Source organism: Schistocerca cancellata, chromosome 1, assembly GCF_023864275.1.
Source record: "Schistocerca cancellata isolate TAMUIC-IGC-003103 chromosome 1, iqSchCanc2.1, whole genome shotgun sequence".
NCBI lineage: Eukaryota > Metazoa > Arthropoda > Insecta > Orthoptera > Acrididae > Schistocerca > Schistocerca cancellata.
In genome coordinates, this window is record NC_064626.1 from 1,091,684,300 (window position 1) to 1,091,711,968 (window position 27,669).

Consider the following 27,669-nt stretch of genomic DNA (forward strand, 5'->3'; position numbering starts at 1 on the left):
CATGGTGTACATAATGACACTGATGCATATTTTCATAACATTTACGCATAAATAAATACTATTAAAGACCATTTGCATCTGCTGGCAACAATATTATTTGCAATTCCAAGACCTGATGTCAGAAAGTGTTGGTATTTTTCAAAATCGCTTTAATTATGAAACAAACTAAATGCTACTAATTTTTAAATATTTTTCTGTGCAATAAAATGCAGCACAAAATCTGAACATCATAATAAAAAGAAAATTGATTGAAAATAGTAGAATGAAGAAAAATTAATATCTATCCTCTGGTACCATCGCGTCATAAGCTGTGGCGGCGCGCACCTCCTTGCCCGCATTTAGAGTGAGGGCGCCACAGTGGAACAAGTGGTTCCAGCGGCCAATAGGGCGTCTCCGATTGAGTGCTTAAGCACCTGCCTGTCGCTCAGCCTGCCAGTCTAACCTCGCGTTTGTCTCAGGACATATCGCCTCACATTAGACAGCGTATTGACTTTTGTGTTTTCTTTACGAGTGGACATGGTTGTCTTGTTTGGTTTGTGACTCTGTTGTCTGTTCTTGTTGTGTCGTAAGGTCCTTCATTAGTCGTGTCCGTCCTCACCCATTGTTTTGTTGTTCCCGGGCCGCGTTTCCGTCACTACCACCCTGCGACCGTTCCGGTCGCCATTACAACATATTCCATTAGGTACAACCAATATTCAGATGTCTGCTGAGAGATATGTTAGTTTCTATATAATGATGTAATTTTCTGACAAGAAGTAGTAACAGGATGATAGGACATCTGTTAAGACATTCAACAAATAAAGCGGACATAAGATGCTTGTACTATTCTGGGATGAAGAGGTTACCACAACAGAGGAATTTGTGGCAGGCCTCAGCAAACCAGCCAGAAAACTGATGGTGTTAATTTCTGTGTATGGCATGGCATATTGTATGACTGTGTCAGTTGGACACAAATGTCTGAGTCAATATAAATTTAATAAGAAACTGCATAAAGATAGCAAAGCACACAACTCCCACCAGTCTAGTGGTGTCATAAACACATGCTTGAATTCACCTTTCAGTGGTGGCCGCTGACTTTGTCACGGGTTCATTAAACCTATGTTTTCCATGCGAATGTCATCCGTGTTGGACACATTTCTTGTGTGTGAAATGAAAGAGTTTCTCTACTATAGATGCTTTTTCTCATTTCAATTTTAGAAATATATTGCCAATTTGATGTGACTAATTCTCATACACAATGGAGACATTTGTCTCATTCATAAGCTGAACTGTTAAGGTGCATCAAATTGATGGACTTATCCTCATAACATTTATTCCACCTTTCAATCTGCCAAACCTGCATTTGAGTATGAATTAACAACATATGTAATATTTTTACTGTTCAGTAACTCTAAAATTATATTTTTGTGTCTTGTAGGATGGTTCGAGCTTGGTTCATGGACACTTCTGATGCAGACCAACGGCTGGAGCATCATAGGAATCCTCCTCAGTTCATAGACCTTGATGAGTTGTACAGGACTACTGGTGTTGAATATTTTAAGGTAAGTGCAGAATTGCTGTCTATTGCAAGCATTGCAAGCTTCACTTGATGTGTGACAAGTACAGTAATACCATTTTACTGCAACAAACACTAATGTTATTGCTTATCAAGAAGCATTATGAAGAGTATGACATCTGGATATACTGTGCCATTCACCTCAAGTTAAAATAAAGTAGGGCATAGTTCAAGGCTTGGTCATTTAACACTTGTATTTTTGGTGCCCAGATTTATTGCTTCATCTGTTTCTAAGGTGGAGCTGTGCTTCATCAGTCATTAAAACTGTATCAACTTTTGCAGTGTTGTTGTTAGAAGATGGCAGTTACCACTATCTGTATACTAAATATTTCTGTTTATCCTATTCCTTCTGGTCCTGTGTACTGCAAATACGATATCGGATAGAGGAACTTCATGTCTTGCTTTGCACTTATGTATGAAACCGTTAATTGCACATGATTACTTTCATGAAGATTTTTGGAGATTACCACAGTGTAAACTCAAATTGTGAAGATCTGCTTACCTGTAGTTTGATATTGCCCTCAGTTTTGGCGATACTTGGTATAGTAACTGGAATTGTGGCACAGTCAGGAGATGCTGGCCGACTGGCCAAGAGCTTTGGTTGTGAGTTGTCGAAAGCCATGAACAAAAAGATCAGTGATGGACAACAAGACAGCATGACAGAACAAAAAGTCCAGAGTGGCAACCAAATTGGGAAACTTAGATGTAGCAATATCAAGAGCCAAACAATGCTGTGTGTAATGAAAAAATGAGAGCACAGTTGGGACACGACTGAGGTCCAGACTCCTGCACTGTGAGAAATATCGTGGCCATGGGTGCTGAAAGGCTGGACCATCAGGTGTGGTCCGCACCTAGCAGTTGCAAATATTAGAAGCAGCACCTAACAGATGTCGTGTAGGTCCAAGTATTCTGGTGGGCTTTCGAACTCATTGGGCTAGAATACCAATTACCCTCCCCCCCCCCCCCCCCTCCTTCCCAGAATGGGTGCATAGGGCCTGGAACACCCTGGACAATGTTTCAGAAGGTAAACTGATGGCACAGTTCGTTGTACTGGCAGGAGAGCCCAGCAGCTAGGAGAAGGAACGTGAGATGTCGGGCAGCGCACTGGAGAATGTTGATGTGTTAAGGGAATGGTGTGGTGAGGTCTCAACCTCCACATCCACAGGAACTGCTAGGGTGCCATAGAGCCCTAATTATTGTCATATGGGCGAGGGGTTTGCAAGGGCAGGCACTCCAACTCTGAGTGACCCACTGATAGTGGCACAGTCAGGGGGCAGTGGGGACAGAATTGGTTGGTGTGCCGATGCTCCAAACCTCACAGAGTATCAACCATCGTAAGGTGCCATCCGTGCATGTTCACCACCATTATTAGCATCCAAGAAGGTTTTGCTCCCTAGGAATGCACCCAGGCTACTAAACCTTGAGGGTATCGTCCTGTGTGTAAGGTCCGGTGTTCTGAGGGCTGTGGTGCCAGAAGGTGGAGGAGAGTACATGGCTTTCACCTATAGAGGAGCTCTGCCAGGCTGCAGTCAAGGATGGGGGTGGTCCTGTATGTGCTCAGGAACATTGTGAGTCCTGCTGCCATGGTGGATGTGTGCACTACTTTCAACATTTGTTGTTTAAACATACACAACATCTGCTTCACTTCACCATTGGAGGAGGGGTGATAAGGCTGGCTAAACAGGTGTTTAATGCCATTGGTGTTGTAGAAGTGTTCGGTGGCCTAGCCGTGAATTAGGGCCCATTTTCAGACATGAGGGTGCGGGGAAGCATTTTGATGGCTAGAATTTGGGTAAGTGCATTGAGTGTGGCAGCCATAGTGGTGGACGCCATGCTAACCACACAGGGGTAGTTGGAATAAGCATCCACAGAATGAGCCACATAGTCCAAAAAGGCACCAGCAGAGGCCAGATGAATATGGTCCCTTGGGTGACAGGGAGTGGGTCCGAGGGCAAAAGATTGAGGAGCAGCAGGCTGATGTTGGGCACGTGTTGAACAGCTGCACATCGTGGCCACCAAGTCTTTGTTCAGGTCTGACGAGTAGGCGTGTCACCTGCTTTTATCTGCAACGTAACCCAATGGCCACAGTGGAGGAGTTTCAGGATATGAGGGCATAAAGGTAATCAGGATGACAACACGGTGGGTATCCACCTCCAATTTCAGCTGGAGAAAATCAGAGACAACAGATAAACAATGAGAAAGGTGAGCCCACGCCCAGAGTTCTGCATCAGCCGATTTGTAAAAATAAGTAGGTCACCCATTAGCGTATAGTGCACGAGGCCGTGTGGGGTAGCCGAGCTCCCTGAGGCGCCTTGTCACAGTTCGTGCAGCCGCCCCTGTCGGAGGTTTGAGTCCTCCCTTGGGCATGGGGGTGTGTGTGTGTGTGTGTGTGTGTGTTGTCCTTAGCGTAAGTTAGATTATGTCTAGTGTAAGCTTAGGGACCGAAAACCTCAGCAGTTTGGTCCCATAAGACTTTACCACAAATTTCCATAGTGCATGACATGCTGTAAGATAGGGTCATGGCAATGTGAGTAGCAGTAATGGGAAACCTAACCAAGATGCATTGACATTCTACATCAGTTTGGAAACAGAGCTTCTGTTGGTCAAATGCTGGGTTGGTCTTGAGGGTATACGAGAGAGCGCATCCATGTTTGAGTGTTGCATGGTAAGGTTGTACTTAATAGTGTAATTTTAAGAATTAACGAAAAGAGTCCAATGCTGTGTAACCTGCCCCTCTCACTATTTGTTGATGTCACTACTATTGTCGATGGTAAAGTCTCTTTTTTTAAAAATATGAGAGGAGTAAGATTTACAATAAACTTATCTTCTTTTCGTGTAGTTGGCTCCGGTTCTTAATTTCAAGGGGTCTGATTCTTGAAGCTGAAATTTTCATATTTTAGGTTCTCATGGTTCCAATTGACATAATTAACTATGAAGAATGTCTGTGAATTTTTTTTTGTTTTTGCAATAATTTATTCTCTCATTTTACTGTATCACACTGTCTTTTGAATTTTCACATTAACAAAGCCCAAATTACACTGTTCTTTCAAAATACAAAAATACATCCGATCACATCAGAGGCATGCCCATTACTACTTCCTCTGCATTAATAACAATATTCCAAAAGGTTTTCAATCTTTCTTGACAAATGAATTTCTATTAATTTATAAATGAATCCAGAAATAAACATAATAAACAGTATCAAATTGCATAATTAATAATAGAAATTTTAAGTGTGCCAATTATTTCGTAATTTCAAATGTTCCTAAACATCCAGAGCTAGTACATATTGATTGTAACAACGAAGAAAAAAGGATTTCTTCATATAGATTTTAGTTTGAAATGCAACACATAGTGTACAAAGTCATATGATTTTTTTAGAAAAACAGCTGAGATAATATTGACCTGCTCAAAATTTGAAAATTTCTGGTATCAGCTACTTCTGTTGAGGAAAAGTAATGCTGGAGGACGGTGTCTCTCTCTATAGCTCTCCACTCTGGAAGTCAAGAGTAAGACCCAAGATTGCCACCAACAGTTTTCAATTAGTAATGACACTAAACTTAGTCCCAAAGAGGTATACATGGAATTTCTTAATGGCAAACATGATCAATAAAGCCTCTTTCTCAATCTGTGAGTAGTTCCTTTGAGCAGGCATCAGTGTCTTCTACGCATAGGTCATGGGTTGCTCAGTCCATCATTGTTATGGTGCACCAGCACTTTGCCAGTGCCACAGGGGAAAGCATTAGCAGCCAAAACAAGGGAATATGATGGAGAAAAAGGTGTAATGCATTGTGCCAAACATTACATCTGCTCTGATGGGGTAAAAGTGTGCTCACAGGCAGATGACCACTGGAGCAGAATGCAAATCTTCTGCACTGGTTCAGTGGGTGCATAATGTGTGGTGCTGGAGGGAGGAACTTAGAATAATAATTCACCTTACCCAAAAAAAGCCTGCAGCTCCTGTAGGTTTTGGGGATGCAGGAGAGAGTCAACAGATGAAACATTGCTGTCAGTGGGCTGAATCCTGTCTTTGTTGAGCAAGTTTCTAGAGTATTCCACTTGCTACTGAAGAAACAGGCAATGTGTAGGTGACACTTTTGAGCCCTGCATCACGCAACTTAGTAAAGAGAGTATGAGTCATCTAGGTAATTGATGCAAGTGGAAGTGGACAAAGTTAACTATTCCAGGTATCTCTGGAAGAGTGCTAGAACTGAAGAGATCCCAGAGGGCAAAAATTTGTATTTGTACAAGCCAGAGGGTGTATTGATGACCATAAAATGTTGTGATTCCTCATCCAGTGAGATCTGTAAATAGGAGTCAGCATCTTAGAAAAATATTCACCACTGACAAGCTTTGTGGGGAGGTTCTCAAGACATGGTACGGGGTAGGTAGGTTTACATGTGTGCATGGACATTGATTGTTGACCCAAAATCTCCACAGAGCCAGATGGAGCATTTGGTGTCTTAACAGTTACTAGTGGTGAGGCCCAAGCATTAGTTGTGACTGGTTCAATTACCCCCGCTTTGTGAAGGCAATAGAGTTCAAGTTTAATTTTCACCATAGGGAGACCAAAAGTGAATGAGCCTGACATAAATGGGGCAGCGATCTGGACATAGAGAAATATGTGCCTCAAAATTGGTAGCACATCCCAAGCCACGTTCGAACAGACGCATGAAAGAGGCATGAATGTCATCAAGTTCCTGGAAGGAAACGATGTCCAAGAAGACCTGAACTTCATCCGTGACAGAAAACCCAAACAGCAAGAAGGCATCCAGTCTGAAAATGTTGCCAGCCAAGTGACTATTAGCAACAAACACATTATCTTCCGTATAACCATCTTACAAGCTGCTGTAGTTGTGGGGAGGGAGGCAACAGCTCTTTTGTGGGTATGTGTGTGTGACGGGCATGAGCTATTGTACCCTTTCCTCTTTCCTGGACTGTGTTCCCTTTCCCATATCTACTCTTTCCCATCCTCACTCTTCCCTCTCGTGCTCTCTCCCTCCCCTCCCCTCCCCACCCCACACCACCACCACCACCACCACCACCACCACCCCCACCATGCCCACCATGCCAGGTGGCCCTTGCCATGGCTGGGTGGCACCCATGGGGGGGGGGGGGGGCGGTGAGCCCCTCATCGTATTGGATAGTACCAGGGTGGACACTCTGCAGATGAAGCATGCTAAGCTCCATACTTCTGGCCGCTCTTCCATCACCATCTCTTCAGACAGGAATGGTTCTCTCCCTGCTCGTACTTCTGCTTCCTCAGCCTTTCTCTCCCTGACCGCCCCCTGGGAGGAGAGCCGGGCCTGCTGACTTGGGACAAAAACTTTTCCCCATTACTTGATTTGTTCCAAGACAGATGGGGAGACTTTCACCACTACAAAACTGCTCTCTTTTATAGAACTATCAAAGGTAAGTTTGGTAAAATTGATTCACTTAATAAGATGCAATCTGGTTCTCCTACTGATTAAAACCTCTTCTGCCAGTTAGTCAGCTTCCCGTTGTACCTGTGAGCACTTAGGAGAAATCCTATGAGCATTACTCCTCTCCAGTCCTTAAATATGACCCAGGGTGTTATTTTCTACAGGAATCTCCTTCTTCAATCCGATAAGGAACTCACGACTGATCTGGAATGGTGCGGCATTCATTTTGTCTGGCGAGTCTAGAGAAGCCCTAAGGACAATCGTGTTGATACCAGCACATCCTTCCTGCCTTTTAAGGGTGATATCCTTCCAGAAAAAATCAGTTATGATTTACTGTTATAATGTGAAGCACTATATCCCACCCCCCATGCAATCCTGTTTGCGGCAACTGTGACTGTCCTTTCCACATGGGGAGTTCTTGCACCCCACTGTGCAATTGTGTGAACTGTTCCAGCCCACATTATCCTTGTTCACTAAATTGCCCAATCTGGAAAAACAAAAGAAAGATTCAGGAGTTCAAAACTCTTGAATGTCTATCATACTCTGAGGCCCAACAGAAATTTGACCGTCTCCACCCGGTTTCTTTAATGTCTACCTTTTTGTCTGTTGCCTCCTTTCCTCCTCCTTCCTCCTTACCTCTGGCCTGTTCCCCTTACCTTTCCTCCTCCCTAGCAGTTCCCACTACCACCCCTCACATAACCGCTCCTGCTTGGCTGGATAAGAACTGTCTTCTCTGGCACCTGTTAGGAATTGCTCTCCCTGACATCTCCAGGACAAAGAGCCTGTAACTTAGCTGCATGCAAGACCCATGCTCTGTGGTCCTCAAGCTGCTTGTTCTCTTTCAGATCCTGATATTGCTGAGACTTCCTCTCTTCTGACCACGCCTCCTCTCACCCTCCAAAGTGGAAGAAGAAGATGTATAAGTCATGAGATCAGGCCTACCTCCCAACCCCTAACATCCCAGGGGATGTCTCCCCCGTCCTTCTCAATCATGGCCTGATTTAATATTTATGGCTGTCACTCTGTCCTTACCAGTGATGGTCATTAACTTGGCACAATGACTGATTCTGGACCGCTCGATGTCCATCCAGCCTCTTGCACTACACTCCTCCAATGGAACTGTAATGGTTACTATTGTCACCTTCCGGAATTGCAGTCTTTCCTTTATCTCTACTCTGTAGTTTGTGTTGTATTGCAGGAATCCCTTTTTGTGGATATTCATTCACCAACAGTTCATGGTTTCCAAGGCTTCTGTCAGAAAAGGGTCAGCCCTATGCTTGGTATGTTGGTCCTTTGTGTGGTGTCTGTACATTGGTGCACATGGACATTGTTAGTTGCTGGGTCCTCTTCATTCTGTACTGGAAGTGGTTGCTGTTATGATCCAATGCGTAATGATATGCAATCCTTATCTCCCCACAACCATCCTCCTGCTCTTCTTTCCCTTCTTCAACAGCTCCTTTCCCCCTTCCTTCTCCCAGGGGATTTTTTAATGGCCATAACCTTATTTGGCGTGGTAATGCAACCACTGACCAGGGTAGGATTGTTGAAGATCTCCTCAGAACTGGTGACCCCACACACTTTAGTGTGGCACGCAGCACTTTCTCGGTCATGATCTTTCCATCTGTAGCTATGTATTCTTCCCCTCCATTCAATGGGGAGCTCATAACAATTTGTGCAGACAGCATTCAGTTTCTGATCATCTTCTCTTTTCTCCAGCATAACTCACCTGAATGCTATCCCAGGTGGGCGTTCACTAATGCGAATTGGGATGCCTTTTCCTAGGCTGCTATCCCAACCGCTCCACCACACAGTAGTGTTGATGAGGCTGTACAGAGCTTGACCAACACCACCTTTCAGCAGCTGCTTGAGCATTTTCTTCTTCCTTAAGTTCTTCCCAATGAAAGATTGTCCCTTGGCAGACCACTGAAATTGTTGCAGATATTAAAGACCACTGTCATGCATTCCAATGTTACAAACAGCATCCATCTCTTGACCATCTCCTGCCTATAAATGGCTTCCTGCATGGGCCCGTTATCTTCTGGAACGCCAGAAATAGATTTGTTGGGAACAATATGTCCCTGCCATAAGGCTGCATACTCTCTGTAGGCGCAGTTTTGGCCGCTATCATCCTACAGGTGTCCTAGGAATTTCCCTGCATGGTGTTATCCTCACCAGCCTAGACTCTTATCACTGAGCATTTTGCTCAGCATTTCACCCAGGCCTAAGTGTCAGTTCACTGTCTGCCTACACTGTCTTTAACAACTCCCTTTGTCTTGTGTTCCCTGCCACGTGGAGCCTTATAATGGCCCAATATAATGGACCAGGTGCACAACCAAATGCTTCAACACATATCAGTAGCTGGCCAATGTCATGTACTATCCCTTTTTAACTGTCTCTGGAGAGAGGGGGAATTCCCTTCCCATTTACAAGAAAGTGTTGTTATTCCAATTTTGAAATCAGGTAAACCGCCTCTTCAGACTGACAACTGTCATCCAATCGGTTTAAACAGTGTCCTCTGCCAGGTACTTAACTGTATGGTGAGTCAAAGGCTGTACTGGATCCTTGAATCCCAGGATATTTTGGCTTTGACATAGGGTGGTTCTTGCCAAGGCCGATCTACTGCAGATAATTTGGTCTACCTGGAGTCTGCTATCCGAATGACTTTTGCCTGATGTCAAAACCTTGCTGCAGTCTTCTTTGATCTGCATAAAGTTTATGATACCCCACAGTACTACCATATTCTTGCCATCTTGCATGAGTGTAGCCTCCATGGCCCACGCCTGCTTTTTATCCAGAACTTTGTATCATGTTGCACTTTTGATGTATAGGCTGGGCCCCTTGTAGCACCTCTCATCACTGAAGAAAGGGGTTCTGTTTCAAGTGTCCCTCTCTTTTTAGTGCCAGTCAGTGGTCTGGTCATGGCTGCGGGGCCTGTGGTGGCACCCTCTTTGCAAGCAGATGGTTTATGCTTTTATTTTTGTTCATCTGTGATGGGCATTGCTGAACACAGACTGTAGGGAGAAATACACCAAGCACAATCTCGATCTGTCACTCATGGCTTCCATTTTTTGGCTGCCGGGAGCTGTGTTATGCATTTTTGTTGTCACCATACAGTCCCTTCCCATTTGGATCTGTACCTAGATGGCCAATACCTCATTGTGGTGGTCTCATTGTTTTGTTTTGGGGCAGGTCTTTGATGCCTGGTTGACATGGCTTCCTCATGTTCGTCAACTAAAGTGGAGATGTTGGTCAAACCTCAATGATCTTTGAAGCCTCAGTGACACCAACGTGGAGGCAGATGACTCTACTCTGATAAGGCTCTACACAGCATTGGTCCAGTCCTGTCTAGATGACAAGAGTCTCACATATGGCTTGGCATCATTTTCAACATTATAGATGCTGGACCCAATACATCATTTTGGGGTACAGCTGTCAGCTGCTGACTTTTGGACTAGCCTCCTAGCAGAGGCTGTGCTAACAACAATTGGTCGCGTATGTCTTACACATTCTCTGCTCTCCGGAGCACCCAAACTACTGTCTCCTCTTTACAAATATGGAGATCATCTCATGCAATGATGGGTCAGGTGTGGGGGTTATGATCACCATCTGCATACGGTCCCTTTTTTCTGAACACCAGCTTTCCCACCTCCCAACACTTCTCCAGGCCCACTCCTATACATGTTTGTGGTGCATCCCCCCTCCACAGCTCTGTTCTGACCTATCACAAGGTCCGTTGTACTTGGCTCATCCTCTCATCCTGAGGCCCTCTGTCGCTCATTCTTCTCCATTCTCAGGATGTTTTGGGGTTCAGAAGTAGTCTATACTGATGGCTTGATGGTTGCTGATAATGTTGGCTTTGCTTATATTCACATGGGATGTAAAGAACTCTGCATCTTGCTGGATAGCTACAGTGTTTTCACTGTGGAGTTGGTAGCCATCTTTTGTGCTCTTGAGCATATCCCATTCTGTACCAGTGAAGCTTTCCTCATCTGTATTGACTCTGAGTAGTTTACTAGCGCTTGACCATTGTTGTCCTCACCACCCCTTGCTCTTAACTATCCAGGAGTCCATTTTGCCCTTGAACAATGTAGGCACTAAGTGGTTTTTGTCCGGAACCCTGATCATGTTGGGATCCTGGAGCCTTGCTGACATGTGGCCAAACAGGCTACCAGCAAGCTGCCTCTTAAGATTGGTGTTCCAGAATCAGACCTTCAATTGGTATTACACTGTCAAGTTCTAATGACTTGGAATGGCACACCCTAACTTTGATGAACAAACTATGGCAGATAAAGGAGACAACAAATCTGTGGAGGTTCTCTATGTGGGCCTCTCACAATTATTCCATTGTCCTTTGCCAGCTCATCATTGGCCATACTTGGCTTACTTGGCTGTCTCATGGTCATCTCCTCAGTCACAAGGATCTGCCCCATTGTCATTGTGGTGCTCATTTAACAAAGGTCTATATTTTGCTGGACTGTCCTAACTCAGCCACCCTGCAGCGAGCGGGCTCTTAATGTTCCTGACAAGCTGACACTGGTTTTAGTGGATGATGCCTCAGCAGCTGACCTGGTTTTGTATTTTATTCATGAAGAGACTTCCGCCACTCTCTCTAAGGAGGGCACCTCAGTCTTGTCACCCCATTGGAGGGTTGGCAGGATACCCTTTTGTCTCCTCGGCCCCAAATGGGCAGGGGCTGTCTGGGCTTGGTAGTCTGCCCCAACCCACACCTTTCCTGCTCTTTTGCCCTTCTCCCCCTTTCATGTGTGTTCTGTTTGACTTGGTGCTCTTCCTGTTTTCCTGTGCTTCTCTCACCCTGTCCATGTTGCTAGTCCTTTCTAGGTATTGTTGGATGGAGTGCTTCTGATAAGTTGCAGGGGTACAACCCCCATGGCCCTTTCTGCCTTGGAGGGCCTCTGGCTGTTCCCTGAGTGGGGCACCTCACCCGCAATTGTTCCTTTTCCCCCTTTTCTTCTTCCTTGTTCCTTTCTCTAGGCTTTGTTGACCTTTGGTAGATCTTGGTGTTTTCTTTTTTTGAGTTTCATACACTAGACCATTCTTTGGTATCTGTTCCAGGTAACAGGGACTGATGGTCCATTATTATTTTGGTCGCTTTAATCATGAAACCAACCTAATGTTTTGGCTTGGCCACTTACAGTAGTGCATTACTCATGACTGCCTCGTAGGTACATTCTTTACATTGCATACATATTTGGTTATACAGAAAGCTGGCTTCACCTTTTCCATCCTCTCTAGTTCAGCTTCAATACTCTTGTTTCTTCACCTTTTGCCCAGTGTCTTTGAGGATTCTCCAATCCTCATTGCTATTAGATACTTGTCTTATATGTGATCCTCACTCCGACCCTTCTGGCTAATTTGCATAGGTTATCGAGTTGTGCAGTGTTATGTTGAACAAATTTGGTAATAACCCATGAAATTTTTGATCTGTAGTGAATATGCACTGATATGAAACTTCATGGAAGATTAAAACTGTGTGCAGTAGCGAGACTTGAACTCGGGGCCTTTGCCCTTCATGGGCAAGTGCTCTACTGACTGATCTATCCAAGCATGACTCATGGTCTGTCCATACAGCTTTACTTCCAGCAATACCTCATTTCCTACCTTCCAAACTTCACAGAAGTTCTCCTTTGCTGGAGGACAGGTTGTGAGTTGCACTTGGGTAGCTTAGTCCATAGAGCACTTGCCCACAAAAGGCACAGTCTCACGTTTGCATTTCAGTCCTGCACACAATTTTAATCTGCCAGGAAGTTTCATATCACTGCACTGTGAGATTTGGATGATAGGAGATGAGGTAGTGGCAGAAGTAAAGCTATGAGGATAGGTCATGAGTCGGGCTTGGGTAGCTCAGTCGATAGTGCACATGCCTGTGAAAGGCGAGAGCCCCTAGTTTGAGTCTTAGTCCTGCACATAGTTTTAATCTGCCAGGAAGTTTCATCCATCTACCTGTTGACACAGGTCTTGATCTCAAACTTTTTCTGATAGTGCTCTTCTGAATCTCACCCTTGCCTTTGTGACTGTCAGAATTTCCATTATTAGTTCTCGTATAGTGGCATCTAGTCCTCTGTTCTCCAATATCCTTCCAAGAGCCTTCATGAAGTCCGTGAAGGTTACTACCATCTTTTTGTTCTTTAAAGTCTTATGTTCCAACAGTTGTTTCAGGGTAAATATGCTCTGTGCATCCTCCTCCTTTTCTAAATCCCAGTTTCCGTCTGTTTTTCTGATCTTTTCAGGAAGAATTGTGACAGTGATATTCCGCTGTAGTTGTTTGTATCCCTCTTGCACCCTTCTTACCTATTGGCATTATGATCACATTCTTCCATCCTTCTGGTAACATTTGTCTGCAAATTTGGCAGGTAACCTTGGTCATGTTGTCTATCACTTTGTTGCCTCCCCACTTTATCATCTTGGCTGATTCTCCAATTGCATTTTTATTCTTTAGATAAGTTTTGGCCTTTTTGACATCATCCCTGGTTGGAAGGCGTGACTCCTCTCTGTTCCTCTGTTCCTACTTGGCTTCAGGTGGTTCACAATTCAGCAGTTCATGAAAGTGATCTGCAAGTATTTTACACTTACCCTTCACTCTAACAGTCAGTTTCTTTTTCTTATCTCTAATAAACTGTTCTTTGCCCCTGTAGCCAGTCAACTCATTTTGCCTTTCCCAAAATTGGATATACTGTTGGTTTTCCTTAAGTTGTTCTCAGTCTCATCCCGTTCCTGCTTCATCCTTTGTCTTCTGGTTCATCTTATTGTTCTGAGGAAAACCTCCCATTTTTCCTGGTCCTTCTCATTACTCCAGTCAATTCAGGCTTTCCTGCAGTCCTTTGCCACTTCCTGACAATTCTTATCTCACCACCAATGCTCGTTTTTCTTTCCTTCCTTTCCCTATAGTTCTGCCTACTTTCCAGTTTTCAGCTTCATGTTGACCCATTCACTGTATGTTTCAACTCCTTTCTCATATGCAGCTTGATTGCATTTTAATTTGTCTGTGTTTGTTTTCATGTTTCTCCAGTTGCTATATTCGTCTGTGGCCTGTTTGGAATCTGATGGCTCTTGACTTCTCTAAGGTAGTGATGTGATTCTAATATTGTATTCTTCCTGATCTCTTTGATCAGACTGAATACTATATGGTCTGTCTGGAAGACGGGTGCATGGATTGCTCATATCTTTCTTACACAGTTTGGCCCTGAAGTGTATTGTCATCATCTTCTTTTGTGTTCTCGACACAGTTCAGTTAACCTTTCTTCCTATTTGTTTGTCCTGTTATGCACTGAGTGTTCATGTACTGTTTCCATATATTGATTCTCCCTTCTAGTCTGTATATAATAAGCACTTACAAATATCTTGACTTGTCTATGTGGTATGCGTTTCAGCGCATCATATAGCTCTTCCCAGAAACTGCCTATTACTCTCTTTTCTTTGCTGTACTTGTCATTAGTAGGTACATTTTCATTTACTATTCTATACATTTGTTTCCTGTTCATATTGTCAGCATTGATAGTCTTTCTATTCTACACTACATTTCAGTTACGCCATTGCTGTATCTATGAACTCCGTACCAAGGAATATGGATGTGTCTTCCCTTTCCGCTCTGGGAAAGGAGCCGGAAGAATGAACAGAAAAGAGGGCAGTGGAGATTGAACAGTAAGAGGAGGGTAGAGGAGATGGACAGAGGGAGGAGGAGGAGGAGGAGGAGGAGGAGGAGATGGACATGGACAGAGGGGCGAGGAACACATGGACAGGTGGGGGGGGGGGGGGGAGGAGATGGACAATGGGAGGGGCAGGTGGAGGTATAGTGTGGTGGTGGAGGACATGGACAGAGAGGGGGTGAAGGAGGAGATAGACAGAGAAGGGGGGAGGTAGGAGATGGATGAGTAGAAGATTGGAATAAATACATACCCGGGCAGCACTGTGTGTTTTTCCACAGCTCCCTCCTAAACCACTGGACCAATTTTAGCCAAACTTGTTACACCTGTCTGTTAATGTCAAGAAACAATCACCATGGGGGTAAGAACCATGTACCTATCATAGATCAGGAGACATGATGTCGTAAACTCTGGGATGCATGAAAAAATGCCAAATCATGCATGAGTTTTAATAAATCTGTTGTTTACTACTAAGACACTCCTAAAGTTGAGTCAACTTAACGAAATTCTGAACACTGGGTAGAACTTTTGGCAGCTTTCAGTTGCTCAGCGCAAATCGCTGTAGGTGAAAACAATAGTCATCTATAGAGCTATGAAGAGGTGTTGCCTTAGAGAAGTTTACAGAATCGTGTTGTAGACAGGTGAAGCAGCTGCACCCAGTGTACAGGAACTGTCTGAGATACTGTACTTATACATTGTACATTATGTATATTTCTCTATAAGGCTGTATCATAATTTTAAAGGCATTTTCACAAATACATGGAAATTAATTTTTTTTCAATAATAGCGACAAATGCAGTTCATTTTTCGTTTTTGTATGATTGCAGTTTTGGTTGATGGGTTATGAGGTTTCATGTATTAGGGTCATTTTGGTGAGTGTCAGAATTCCTGCTGTGCCAATCATTGATACCTGTATGGTGTTTACAGTGAGCAGGAGTTTACTGTTTGTTTGTGCAATTTTAAAATTTGTGTCAAAATTAATGATCCCACCAAGTGGAATCTTCGTAGTGTAACATAGTTTGTGAATGTAAAGAAGTAGACCCTATCGAAATTTATGTTTATGGAAATTTGATAAATGAAGCTTCGGTTCGAGACTGGTGCATCATGTTTACTGCGAGATGAATGAAGAATATTCATGAAGAAACACGACGAGATCAACCTTCAGTTGTGATTGACAAACTCAAATCAAGGATTGAGGTAAAAATTAACGGGGTAGATGTTTCACTACTGGTGGACAGAGTTGTGCTTCCTGAAATTGCACAATCAGTTCTTTATCAAATTGTTAGTGGTGATCTGGGCTATAGAAAAGTGTGTGCCAATTTAAACAAATAATAATGGAAGCTTTACTGGCTTTCCTCACTCACTACAACAGGAATAGTGAGGTGTTTTTAAGCCACATTGTTTCTGGTGAAAAGCCCTGGATTTAATATAAAATTCCAGAAATAAAATACATGTCGTTGGAATGACTATCCATGATCCTCAACAAAACTAAAAAAGGCCAAACTAGTTCTGTGCACTGAAATGGTTACGAACACTGTGTTTTGGGATTGAAAGAGTGTCTTAATCGCCAACTTCATGCCTAGAGAAGAAACAATAAACGCAGAGCCTATAGTCATATCCTTCAGCGACTATTCCATGCCATTGAAAATGAATGTTGTGGATTGTTGTCTACTGGCATTGCCCATCTTCACGATAATGCTCATCCACATTCTGTTACATTGAAGGAAGATTTGCTTTGGCAGTTAAAGGGGAATATTTTTGGACAGAATTGTCACCAAGTGATTAGCATCTTTCTTCCAAAATTGAAGTACTTTTTGGGTGGAAAGCACATTGGGAATGACAACGAACTGAAAAAGGATGTTGGTGAGTGGTTCAGTAACTTCGCGGTAACTTGAGTATGTAGAAGGCATAGGAAAGCTCATGGAGAGAGCTACAACAAATGTATAAATTTAAATGGCTACTGCATAAACAAATAGTTAAGATATCAAAATATTGTGAAATAAGTTTTTTTTTATATTTTTAAATAAAAATATCTGTAGAAACAAACATTCTTTACTTCTAGAGTGACCCTCATAAAGTGATCTACAATAAATAAATGTATTTGTGATTTAATGTCCCAGATTAAACACAAAGTTTGTAGCGTTTGTATGGGTTTACTTGGAACAAACATTTCGGTCTTCGTGTTGGCACTCTCAGTTCCTTTTTGATAACAGTTTCTCTTCCTTTTTTTATCCATATGTAATATTTTATCTTTATTCCATTCCTCCGGCATTCTCTGACTTTTTTTTTTTTTAATCTGTAACACACAATTTTCATATCACAGTGTTAATCAACAAGAAGAAATTAATCACTCCCAACTTCTGCTTTATAGAAGACTGTCTGTGTGCATAATTGGCACTGTTGGATTTTATGCTGTCTTCTCATCAGCAATATCTTTGCTTGTTCTTTAGTGCTATATTTCATATGTTTCTGTGGCAGCTATTTTGGTTCGTAATGCAAGAAACAGAATGGGACAATAGTCTGGAGAAATCTGATTTGTTAACTTGTTTCTTCTGCACCCCATACTGCATTTTTTGCTATTTTATTGTCACACATTTTCATTTCTTTAACTCACATATAATTTACAGTCAATGTGTTATGTGTTTTATTGTGATTGTTATAATGTAATGTGCATAAACAAAATTAATATGAGCTTTATCATTATTTCAGTTGAATCCTAAAACATTTATAGAAGATGGAGAACTTGAAAAAATCAAGAAAAAGCGTGGATACACATACGAAGATGAAATCACTTGTTCAAAGGACTGTTTACCAAACTATGAAGAAAAGGTAATAAGATACTTTTCACTTCTACTGAAATAATTATTAATTAATGTTTTTATCTTGAAAGTTAAGAACTTTATTGAAGTTGGATATATAGAATACTTTTTACAATTCTGATACACTACTATGAAAAAATACAAGTATGAGTGACAGGAAAGAATAAAAAGCTGGAGGAAACTATCTTCATTTTTACTCGCTGACTGCAAAGCTACAGCTACATCTACATCTACATATCTACTCTGCTAGCCACCAAGCGGTGTGTAGCAAAATGTTCCACTCGCGGATCGCGCGAGGGAAAAAGAACTGCTTGAACACCTCAGTATGAGCTCTAATTTCCCTTATCTTTGAATGATGATCATTGCACGTTATGGAAGTTGATGGTAATAATATATGCGCTACATCCTCGGCGAAGATCAGATTTTGGAATTTAGTGAGCAGCCCCTTCTGTTCAGCACATCGTCTATCTGCAAGTGTGTCCCATTTCAAACTGTCTGAGATTTGTAACACTCTCACGATGGCTTAATGTACCAGTCACGAATCTTGCTGCTCTTCTTTGTATCTTCTCAATCTCATGAATCAGACCCAACTGATAAGGGTCCCATACAGATGAACAATACTCTAAGACTGGATGAACTAAAGTATTTTAAGCAATTTCCCTTGTTGAAGGACTGCTTCGCTTCAGGATTCTACCAATAAACTGCATTCTACAATTCGCCTTACCCATTACTTGTGTAATCTGATCGTTCCATTTCAGATCATTTTGAATAGTCACACCCAGTTACTTGACAGATGTTACCACTTCCAAAGACTGGGCATTTATTTTGTACTCGTACATTAATAGGGATTTTTGCTTTGTTATACGCAGTAGGTTGTTGTTTTTGTTGTTGTTGTTGTGGTCTTCAGTCCTGAGACAGGTTTGATGCAGCTCTCCATGCTACTCTATCCTGTGCAAGCTTCTTCATCTCCCAGTACCTACTGCAACCTACATCCTTCTGAATCTGTTTAGTGTATTCATCTCTTGGTCTCCCTCTACGATTTTTACCCTCCAAGCTGCCCTCCAATACTAAATTGGTGATCCCTCGATGTCTCAGAACATGTCCTACCAACCGATCCCTTCTTCTAGTCAAGTTGTGCCACAAGCTCCTCTTCTCCCCAATTCTATTCAATACCTCCTCATTAGTTATGTGATCAACCCATCTGATCTTCAGCATTCTTCTGTAGCACCACATTTCGAAAGCTTCTATTCTCTTCTTGTCTAAGCTATTTATCGTCCACGTTTCACTTCCATACATGGCTACGCTCCATACAAATACTTTCAGAAACGACTTCCTGACACTTAAATCAATACTTGATGTTAACAAATTTCTCTTCTTAAGAAACGCTTTCCTTGCCATTGCCAGTCTCCATTTTATATCCTCTCTACTTCGACCATCATCAGTTATTTTGCTCCCCAAATAGCAAAACTCCTTTACTACTTTAAGTGTGTCATTTCCTAATCTAATTCCCTCAGCACCACCCGACATAATGCGACTACATTCCATTATCCTTGTTTTGCTTTTGTTGATGTTCATCTTATACCCTCCTTTCAAGACACTGTTCATTCCGTTCAACTGCTCTTCCAAGTCCTTTGCTGTCTCTAACAGAATTACAATGTAATCGGTGAACCTCAAAGTTTTTATTTCTTCTCCATGGATTTTAATACCTACTCTGAACTTTTCTTTTGTTTCCTTTATTGCTTGCTCAATATACAGATTGAATAACATCGGGGATAGGCTACAACCCTGTCTCACTCCTTTCCCAACCACTGCTTCCCTTTCATGTCCCTCGACTCTTATAACTGCCATCTGGTTTCTGTACAAATTGTAAATAGCCTTTCACTCTCTGTATTTTACCCCTGCCACCTTCAGAATTTGAAAGAGAGGATTCCAGTCAACATTGTCAAAAGCTTTCTCTAAGTCTACAAATGCTAGAAATGTAGGTTTGCCTTTCCTTAATCTTTCTTCAAAGATAAGTTGTAGGGTCAGTATTGCCTCATGTGTTCAACATTTCTACGGAATCCAAACTGATCTTCCCCGAGGTCGGCTTCTATCAGTTTTTCCATTTGTCTGTAAAGAATTCGCGTTAGTGTTTTGCAGCTGTGGCTTATTAAACTGATAGTTCGGTAAGTTTCACATCTGTCAACACCTGCTTTCTTTGGGTTTGGAATTATTATATTCTTCTTGAAGTCTGAGGGTATTTCGCCTGTCTCATACATCTTGCTCACCAGATGGTAGAGTTTTGTTAGGACTGGCTCTCCCAAGGCTATCAGTAGTTCTAATGGAATGTTGTCTACTCCGGGGGCCTTGTTTCGACTTAGGTCTTTCAGTGCTCTGTCAAACTCTTCACGCAATATCATATCTCCCATTTCATCTTCATCTACATCCTTTTCCATTTCTATAATATTGTCCTCAAGTACATCGCCCTTGTATAGGCCCCCTATATACTCCTTCCACCTTTCTGCTTTCCCTTCTTTGCTTAGAACTGGGTTTCCATCAGAGCTCTTGATATTCATGCAAGTGGTTCTCCTTTCTCCAAAGGTCTCTTTAATTTTCCTATCGGCAGTATCTATCTTACCCCTAGTGAGATAAGCCTCTACACCCTTAAATTTGTCCTCTAGCCATCCCTGCTTAGCCATTTTGCACTTCCTGTCGATATCATTTTTGAGACGTTTGTATTCCTTTTTGCCTGCTTCATTTACTGCATTTTTATATTTTCTCCTTTCATCAATTAAATTCAATATTTCTTCTGTTACCCAAGGGTTTCTACTAGCCCTCATCTTTTTACCTATTTGATCCTCTGCTGCCTTCACTACTTCATCCCTCAAAGCTACCCATTCTTCCTCTACTGTATTTCTTTCCCCCATTCCTGTCAGTTGTTCCTTTATGCTCTCCCTGAAACTGTACAACCTCTGGTTTAGTCAGTTTATCCAGGTCCCATCTCCTTAAATTCCCACCTTTTTGCAGTTTCTTCAGTTTTAATCTACAGTTCATAACCAATAGATTGTGGTCAGAGTCCACTTCTGCCCCTGGAAATGTCTTACAATTTAAAACCTGGTTCCTAAATCTCTGTCTTAGCATTATATAATCTATCTGATACCTTTTAGTATCTCCAGGGTTCTTCCATGTATACAACCTTCTGTTATGATTCTTAAATCAAGTATTAGCTATGATTAAGTTGTGCTCTGTGCAAAATTCTACCAGGCGGCTTCCTCTTTCATTTCTTAGCCCCAATCCATATTCACCTACTACGTTTCCTTCTCTCCCTTTTCCTACACTCGAATTCCAGTCCCCCATGACTATTAAATTTTCGTCTCCCTTCTCTACCTGAATAATTTCTTTTATCTCATCATACATTTCATCAATTTCTTCATCATCTGCAGAGCTAGTTGGTATATAAACTTGTACTACTGTAGTACGTGTGGGCTTAGTGTCTATCATGGCCACAATAATGCTTTGTAGTAGCTTACCCGTACACCTATTTTTTATTCATTATTAAACCCACTCCTGCATTACCCCTATTTGATTTTGTATTTATAACCCTGTATTCACCTGACCAAAAGTCTTGTTCCTCCTGCCATCGAACTTCACTAATTCCCACTATATGTAACTTTAACCTATCCATTTCCCTTTTTAAATTTTCTAACCTACCTGCCCGATTAAGGGATCTGACATTCCACGCTCCGATCCATAGAACGCCAGTTTTCTTTCTCCTGATAATGACGTCCTCCTGATTAGTCCCCGCCTGGAGATCCGAATGGGGGACTATTTTAGCTCTGGAATATTTTACCCAAGAGGACGCCATCATCATTTAATCATACAGTCAATCATCCAGATCAGTCAATCATCCAGACAGTTGCCCCTGCAACTACTGAAAAGGCTGCTGCCCCTCTTCAGGAACCACGTGTTTCTCTGGCCTCTCAACAGATACCCCTCTGTTGTGGTTGCACCTATGGTACGGCTATCTGTATCGTTGAGGCACACAAGCCTCCCCACCAACGGGAAGGTCCATGGTTCATGGGGAGGGGGGGGGGGGGGCGCAGTAGGTTACATTTACTAATATTGAGAGATAACTGCCAGTCATTACACCCCACACATTTATTTTCTGCAAATCCTCATTGATTTTTCACAACTTTCGTGTGATACTAGCCTCCTGTAGACTACAGCATCATCGGCAAACAGTCTAATGCCGCTGTCAACTCCATCAACCAGAGCATTTATGTAAATCGTGAAAAGCAGGGGACCTATTACGCTGCAGTGGGGCACACCTAACGTTATGCCTGTTTCTATTGAACTCTCCCCCATTCAGGACGACAGATTGCTCTCTGTCTGTTAGAAAACTTTTTATCCAACCACATATGTCATTGGATAGACACTAAGCATGCACTTTTTGGAAGAAGCAACAGTGTGGAACTGAGTCGAACACCTTTCGAAAGTCAAGGAATATGGCATCAACCTGGGAGCCGGTATCTAGAGCCTGTTGTATATCAAACACAAAGAGGACCAGCTGTGTCTTGTGTGACCACTGTTTCCTGGTTGCTGCAGGTGAGCTTCTCAGAGTCTAGAAAGGTCATTATGTCTGAACACAAAATATGTTCCATGGTTCTACAACAAATCGACGTCAGTGAAATTGGCTGGTAATTATGTGCATCCAATTTTCTACCCTTTTTATAGATTGCTATGACCCGGGCCTTCTTCCTGTGTCGTAGAACTTTCTGCTGTTCTAATGATCTCTGATAGATGATGGATAAGAATGGTGCTGCATTTGTAGCATAGTCAACATCAAATCTTACAGGAATACCATCTGAGCCAGATGCCTTCCTGGCGTCTAAGGGTCTTAACTGTTTTACAATCCCAGACACACTAAACACTATGTTAGCCATCCTTGCGATTGTTTGATAATTGGAAGGGAGAATGGTGCTGCAGTCCTCTAGCATAAACGTGTTTTCGAAAGCTAGGTTTAGAATTTCAGCCTTCTGTTTATCATCATCCAGTATATTACCCGTACTGTCAGCAAGAGAAGGTATTGAATTATTTGTAGCGTTCAGAGATTTTATGTACGACCAAAATTTTTCGCGATTATTTTTAGAATCTGCAGATAAAATATTGCTTTCAAATTCGTTAAAAGAATCTCTAATTGACCTTTTGGTAGCTGCTTTCATTTCGCATAATTTCTGTTTGTCAGTGGGGCAGTGACTATGTTTAAAATGATTGTGCAAAATTCTCTGCTTTCTTAGCAACTTCCTAACATGTTTGTTGAACCAAGGTGAAGCCTTTCCCTCCTCTATATTTTTGCTAGGCACATATTTCTCTAGTATGTGGTGGACAATACCTTTAAATTCTGACCAAAGATGCTCAATATCTTTGTGTCCCGCAGTGAATGCTTGGAGCTGACAATGAAGATATTCATTAATGACACTTATATTTGCTTTCCCAAACGAGAAAACTCTATGCCATTTCTTTGGTTTTTTTGCAACTTCCACTGACATAGAAGCCACAACGACATTATGGTCCCCAATACCTTCTTCTAGATTAACTTCCTCAAAAAGATCAGGTCTGTTTGTCACCAAGATATCTAATATGTTCCCATCTTGAGTTAGTTTTCTAACCAATTGCTCAAGATTGTATGTTGAGAGTGCTCCTAGAATAACTTCACATGACTCTTTGCTTCTGCCCCCTGTGATAAACGTGTTATTTTCCCAGTCCATGGACGGCAGATTAAGTCTCCACCTATAACTAATGGATAATTTGGATATTTCTTTCCTAAGTACTCAAGACTTTCCCTGAAACGTTCTGCAACGTTTGTTGTGGATGCTGGTGGTCTATAAAAACATCCTAATACAATGGTCACTCCTTGTCTGATTGGCAGCTTTATCCAGACTATTTCACAGTCCAACCCAGCTACTAGGGACCACTGTAAGGGCAGATATTATAACAGGAAAAGCTGGGAATGTCTGTGGGAGACTAGATTTAAACTTTTCAGCATAGGTATGACGATGACCTCCATCTGTTTCATTGACAGTTCTGTTCCATTAACAAAATTGCAATCAGCAAAGAAATTCTAATAAGCAAAGATTCTAGATAACTAATGGCAGTAGAGTATCATGTAGGAGTAAGTGGAGTTGTATCATAATATGAAGGACAGTTATAGCCCAGCTACAGAATTTTGCTGCTAGTAATCTTACAAAGGTTGAAGATTTGAAATCATACAGACTAAAGAAACACATTAGGTAACTCTTAGAACAAAATTAAAGTTGTATGGTCAGAGCTGAAGATTAAATCTCTTGTGTGGGATAATGAAACTGTTACTGATTCATCTGAGCTGTGCAAAATATTTAACAAGTGTTTTTTGTGAACTGTTGAATAAAATTTATGGTGATATGCAAATTTGCAAAAAGATAGTCTTCAGAGAAAATTACCTCACATGTGGATACAAGAAATATACAAGGAGGAAACTGAATTGGTTATTTTATCACTGAAGAATAGATTTACATGAAATATCAAGTATACTTGTGTAGACCATGCGCCACTTAGTATTGCACTGTCACCCGTATGGTGTATTTTTCAGGTGCAGTCACTTTCCAAGTGGGTTAAATTCTTATTAGTAAATCCATTTTTTTTTTTAAGAAAAATGGGACGGTGTAGACGGCTACACCAATATTATTATTATTATTATTATTATTTAAATATTCTTGACAATGGAGCACATAAGAAATTAGAAACTTATCACAATTTAGATAATATGTTGCCAAACCTGCAGTTTGCCAACAGAAAATGCAATATATATATTTGTGTGATATACTTGCTGGGCTACCAATATTAGGTGAGGACAGTAAGTATTGTCTGGGATTTAACAAAAACATTTGAATATTTCAACATTAAGGAATTATGAAAAAGGTTCAGTAATTGTTCATTTCATATTTAGGAAATAATAAGCAGAAGGATTTCCTCCGATAACATCAGACAAAAAAGATATTTGAATCAGAGTGGTGTGTTGTGAAGTGAAAGGTGCCACAGGCAATTGGTCAATACTCTCAGAATTATAACTCTGCAACATATACTCTGTCATCAAAGTTGCTGTTAATAATATGGGCTTATTCAAAAGGGATGGGAACAGCCAGTCATCAAACACTTGACACTTAATCAGAAAAACAATTTGCATTTGGATAATACTTCCATAACTATTATGCAGAAAGGTGTGCACTGTTCTTCAGGTTCCATTTTAAAAGAGTCCCAGAAAACTAAAAAATTTTACTGGCAAACTTCAAGTGTTTAGATCTAACAAGGTAAGGTCCCCAGAAGTGGGATCAATTTTTTGAAGAACTGTATATGGTGATGTTGGCTAAGGTCCAAGAATCTCACCCAGTATACCCTCATTTGCAAGTTATTGATGAAAAAAATCCAGAATTTTATGTGATGCTCTGTAGACTTAAAAATGGTAACAATTGACAGGCAGCTTTCACAGCGTAATGATTAAGGTACTGATCTCATATACAAAAGGTATTGGTTCTAATCTCGTCAGGTACTTTGAATTTTTTTTTAATTTTTAAATCTTTATTGAAAATTTAATTAATTGGTTTAAATGTAATTTCTTCTGTTCATTTATCACATCAAATTAGTCATCATATGACACACATCATTTGCTCTCATTTTTCTTCCTGTCTGTCATTTTCCACTTGGTATCCTTATTCATGTGATTTTGATTACTGTTATGTATTAACTTGAATTTAATTGCTTCTGTTTTGTCATCTGACATTTTCATCCATGTTATTGCATTCAATATTTGTATTTCTTATTGACTTGAATTTCATTTTACATACAATCCTTGCTTTAGTTTAAATCATCATTCACATTATTTTTTTGGAGTACCTTAGATTTTATGTTTCAATATGTTTGTATGACTGACATCCAGAAAGATGTACATCTTGTAGTGAAAAATACAGTCTTGACATCATTGCACAGTCAATATAAATAGATTATTTCATCTTTTGTTTTATTAACTGACAGATTGGCATTTTCAAACATTTAAACCCTACAATAGATAAAAGAAGATAATTGGATTCACATGCACAAAGATGCCAAGTGAAAAAAGAATGATACGAAGAAAAAATAAGAGCAACTGAAGGAATTAAAATGATGTGTTAGAGGAATACAAATAAGACATTGTGTATAAGCCAATTAATTGAATAAAAATAGTGATCAAAGTCATTTTGATAAAGATTTAAAAATAAAAAAAAAATAGTATGCCTGATGAGAGTTCAATCAATAATTTTTGCATGTGAGTACCATAACTATTATGCCGTGTAACCAGTCTCTAAACTGTTACCATTTTTAAGTGAATAGAGTATCATGCAATATTCCAAAATTTTTTCTTGACAATTACTTGCAAACAAGGGCCCACCTGAGTAAATTGTGGCAGGCTGTAATTCCCTGGACTTTAACCTTCATCATTCCATAGATTCTATCAAATGTCGATTCCACTGCTGTGGACCTCCCCTCATAAATTTAAGAACTTTATGCACACTCCTTTTACACTGGACAGAAATGCCTGTAGAGTCTTTAGATCAGAATTCTGTGAATTGCAGTGCTACTCATTTTATGAATACTTTATTCACATAACCCCTTAGAACTTGAGAAACCCAAAATAAATAGTAGTGGGATAGGGATAAAAAAACTGAAAAAATAACCAAAAATGTTTCCTTGGATTTTTCCGACACTTATCATTTATTTCACCTTTGTCAGTAAGTTGTTAATATGACAGATACTAATTTTGACTGTGGTTTGGTGTCCACCTTAAACTGTAGGTCTTCCTGTAACTAGCTGGGTAATGCAAATTGTTGTTCAGAAGAAGGCAAGGGCGTACAACTTTCAGTTGGACCATACCTAGTAAAGCACTGAGGTGTTCTTACCAGTTTTCAAATTGAAGACTGCTTTAATACCAGAGAAGGAAAGTTGCTACACATTCCATCCTGGATTTTCCATTGTTTAAAGACTTCTTTACCTTTTTATGAGTGAGCTGTAAGTTGTACAGAGAAAAATGGTGTGGGGGGAAGAAAGTTAAGAGTTTAACATCCCATTGATGTTGTTATTGAAGATAGAACATGGCAAACTGGACAAGGATGGGGATGGAATGCTGTGTTGTTTTGGAACATAGAACTTAACTGCTGTGCCCAGATGTCAGTAACAGTACTAATACATCTCAGCTTGTTGATAGATATTGTACAAATAACACCATACAGATACTTCTCCTTGTTGTGTGCTTTAATGATTTAGATTGTGCTGTAGTAAAAATTGAGAGTCCTGTTTCATCATTCTTTGATTACATGATATTACAGTCTGCATCAGTGAATATAGTCTCTATGCTGGGAATGCCCAGTAGACAGCTGTACAGCTAGCCTATCTGCACTCAGTTTCCGCATTTGGTACTATGTAAACTTCTATCATATTTGAGTGTTCTCTTGTGTTTTACATGCACTAAACTGTGACTGACTGAATTCTGTGGTACTCAGTGTGCTCTGCAAGTTTTCTCATAATGGCTGAAACACCTAGGAGGTGCCAAACATTTCACAAACAGGCCAGGGACCTTATTTTTAAAGTGTACTCATTCTTCAAACATGAGACAGATTTAGGAAAGCTGGTCTTTGATGTGGCCAAGGCACAGTAACCTAATGTCGTTGCTATCTATGCACATTCAGCCAAGTTGTCAACTCAACATTCCTCATGAGCTGCACAGCCAGATGATAGTCAGAAGAAAGTAAAGTGTCTTGGCTTCCCTAGTTTCCAGGTTCTGCAGTGGGATGTCAGTTTTTATGGTTGAAACCCAAGAAAACACACATTACTATGACAAGCCACAGCATATGAGTATGAATTTGTGCACAGATTTGTAAATTTAATGAGCTTGCATCAGTAGAGATCAGTTGTCAGGTAACTTAAATACACTTTGGGCTTAACTTTTTTTTAGGAATTCAGTTGCGCCAGACAATAGGGAATCAGTTTAGGAGAGGTGTGCATCACATGAGCTATGCAGTGTCTTATGTTCAATATTTCTGTACTATAATGTGGTCTAACTTTGCCATAAATTCATAAAGTACATCTTGAAAACTGCAGAAACAATTTTGCTGTCGCCCCAACATAGTATTTTGGTAGGTACCCTTTGTTCTGCAGTACATTTA

At 41.0% G+C, this 27,669-nt stretch overlaps 1 protein-coding gene across 1 annotated transcript in view; it reads left to right on the forward strand.

Annotated features, from left to right (window-relative positions):
- The window catches only part of LOC126091413 (acireductone dioxygenase), a 74,628-nt gene that overhangs the window by 17,434 nt on the left and 29,525 nt on the right, over positions 1 to 27,669 (forward strand). Inside the window, exons 2-3 of the mRNA XM_049907060.1 lie at positions 1,418 to 1,541; positions 17,349 to 17,468. Of these exons, the coding sequence (XP_049763017.1) occupies positions 1,419 to 1,541; positions 17,349 to 17,468 (243 nt within the window). The 5' untranslated portion in view covers position 1,418. The remainder of the gene's footprint in view (positions 1 to 1,417; positions 1,542 to 17,348; positions 17,469 to 27,669) is intronic.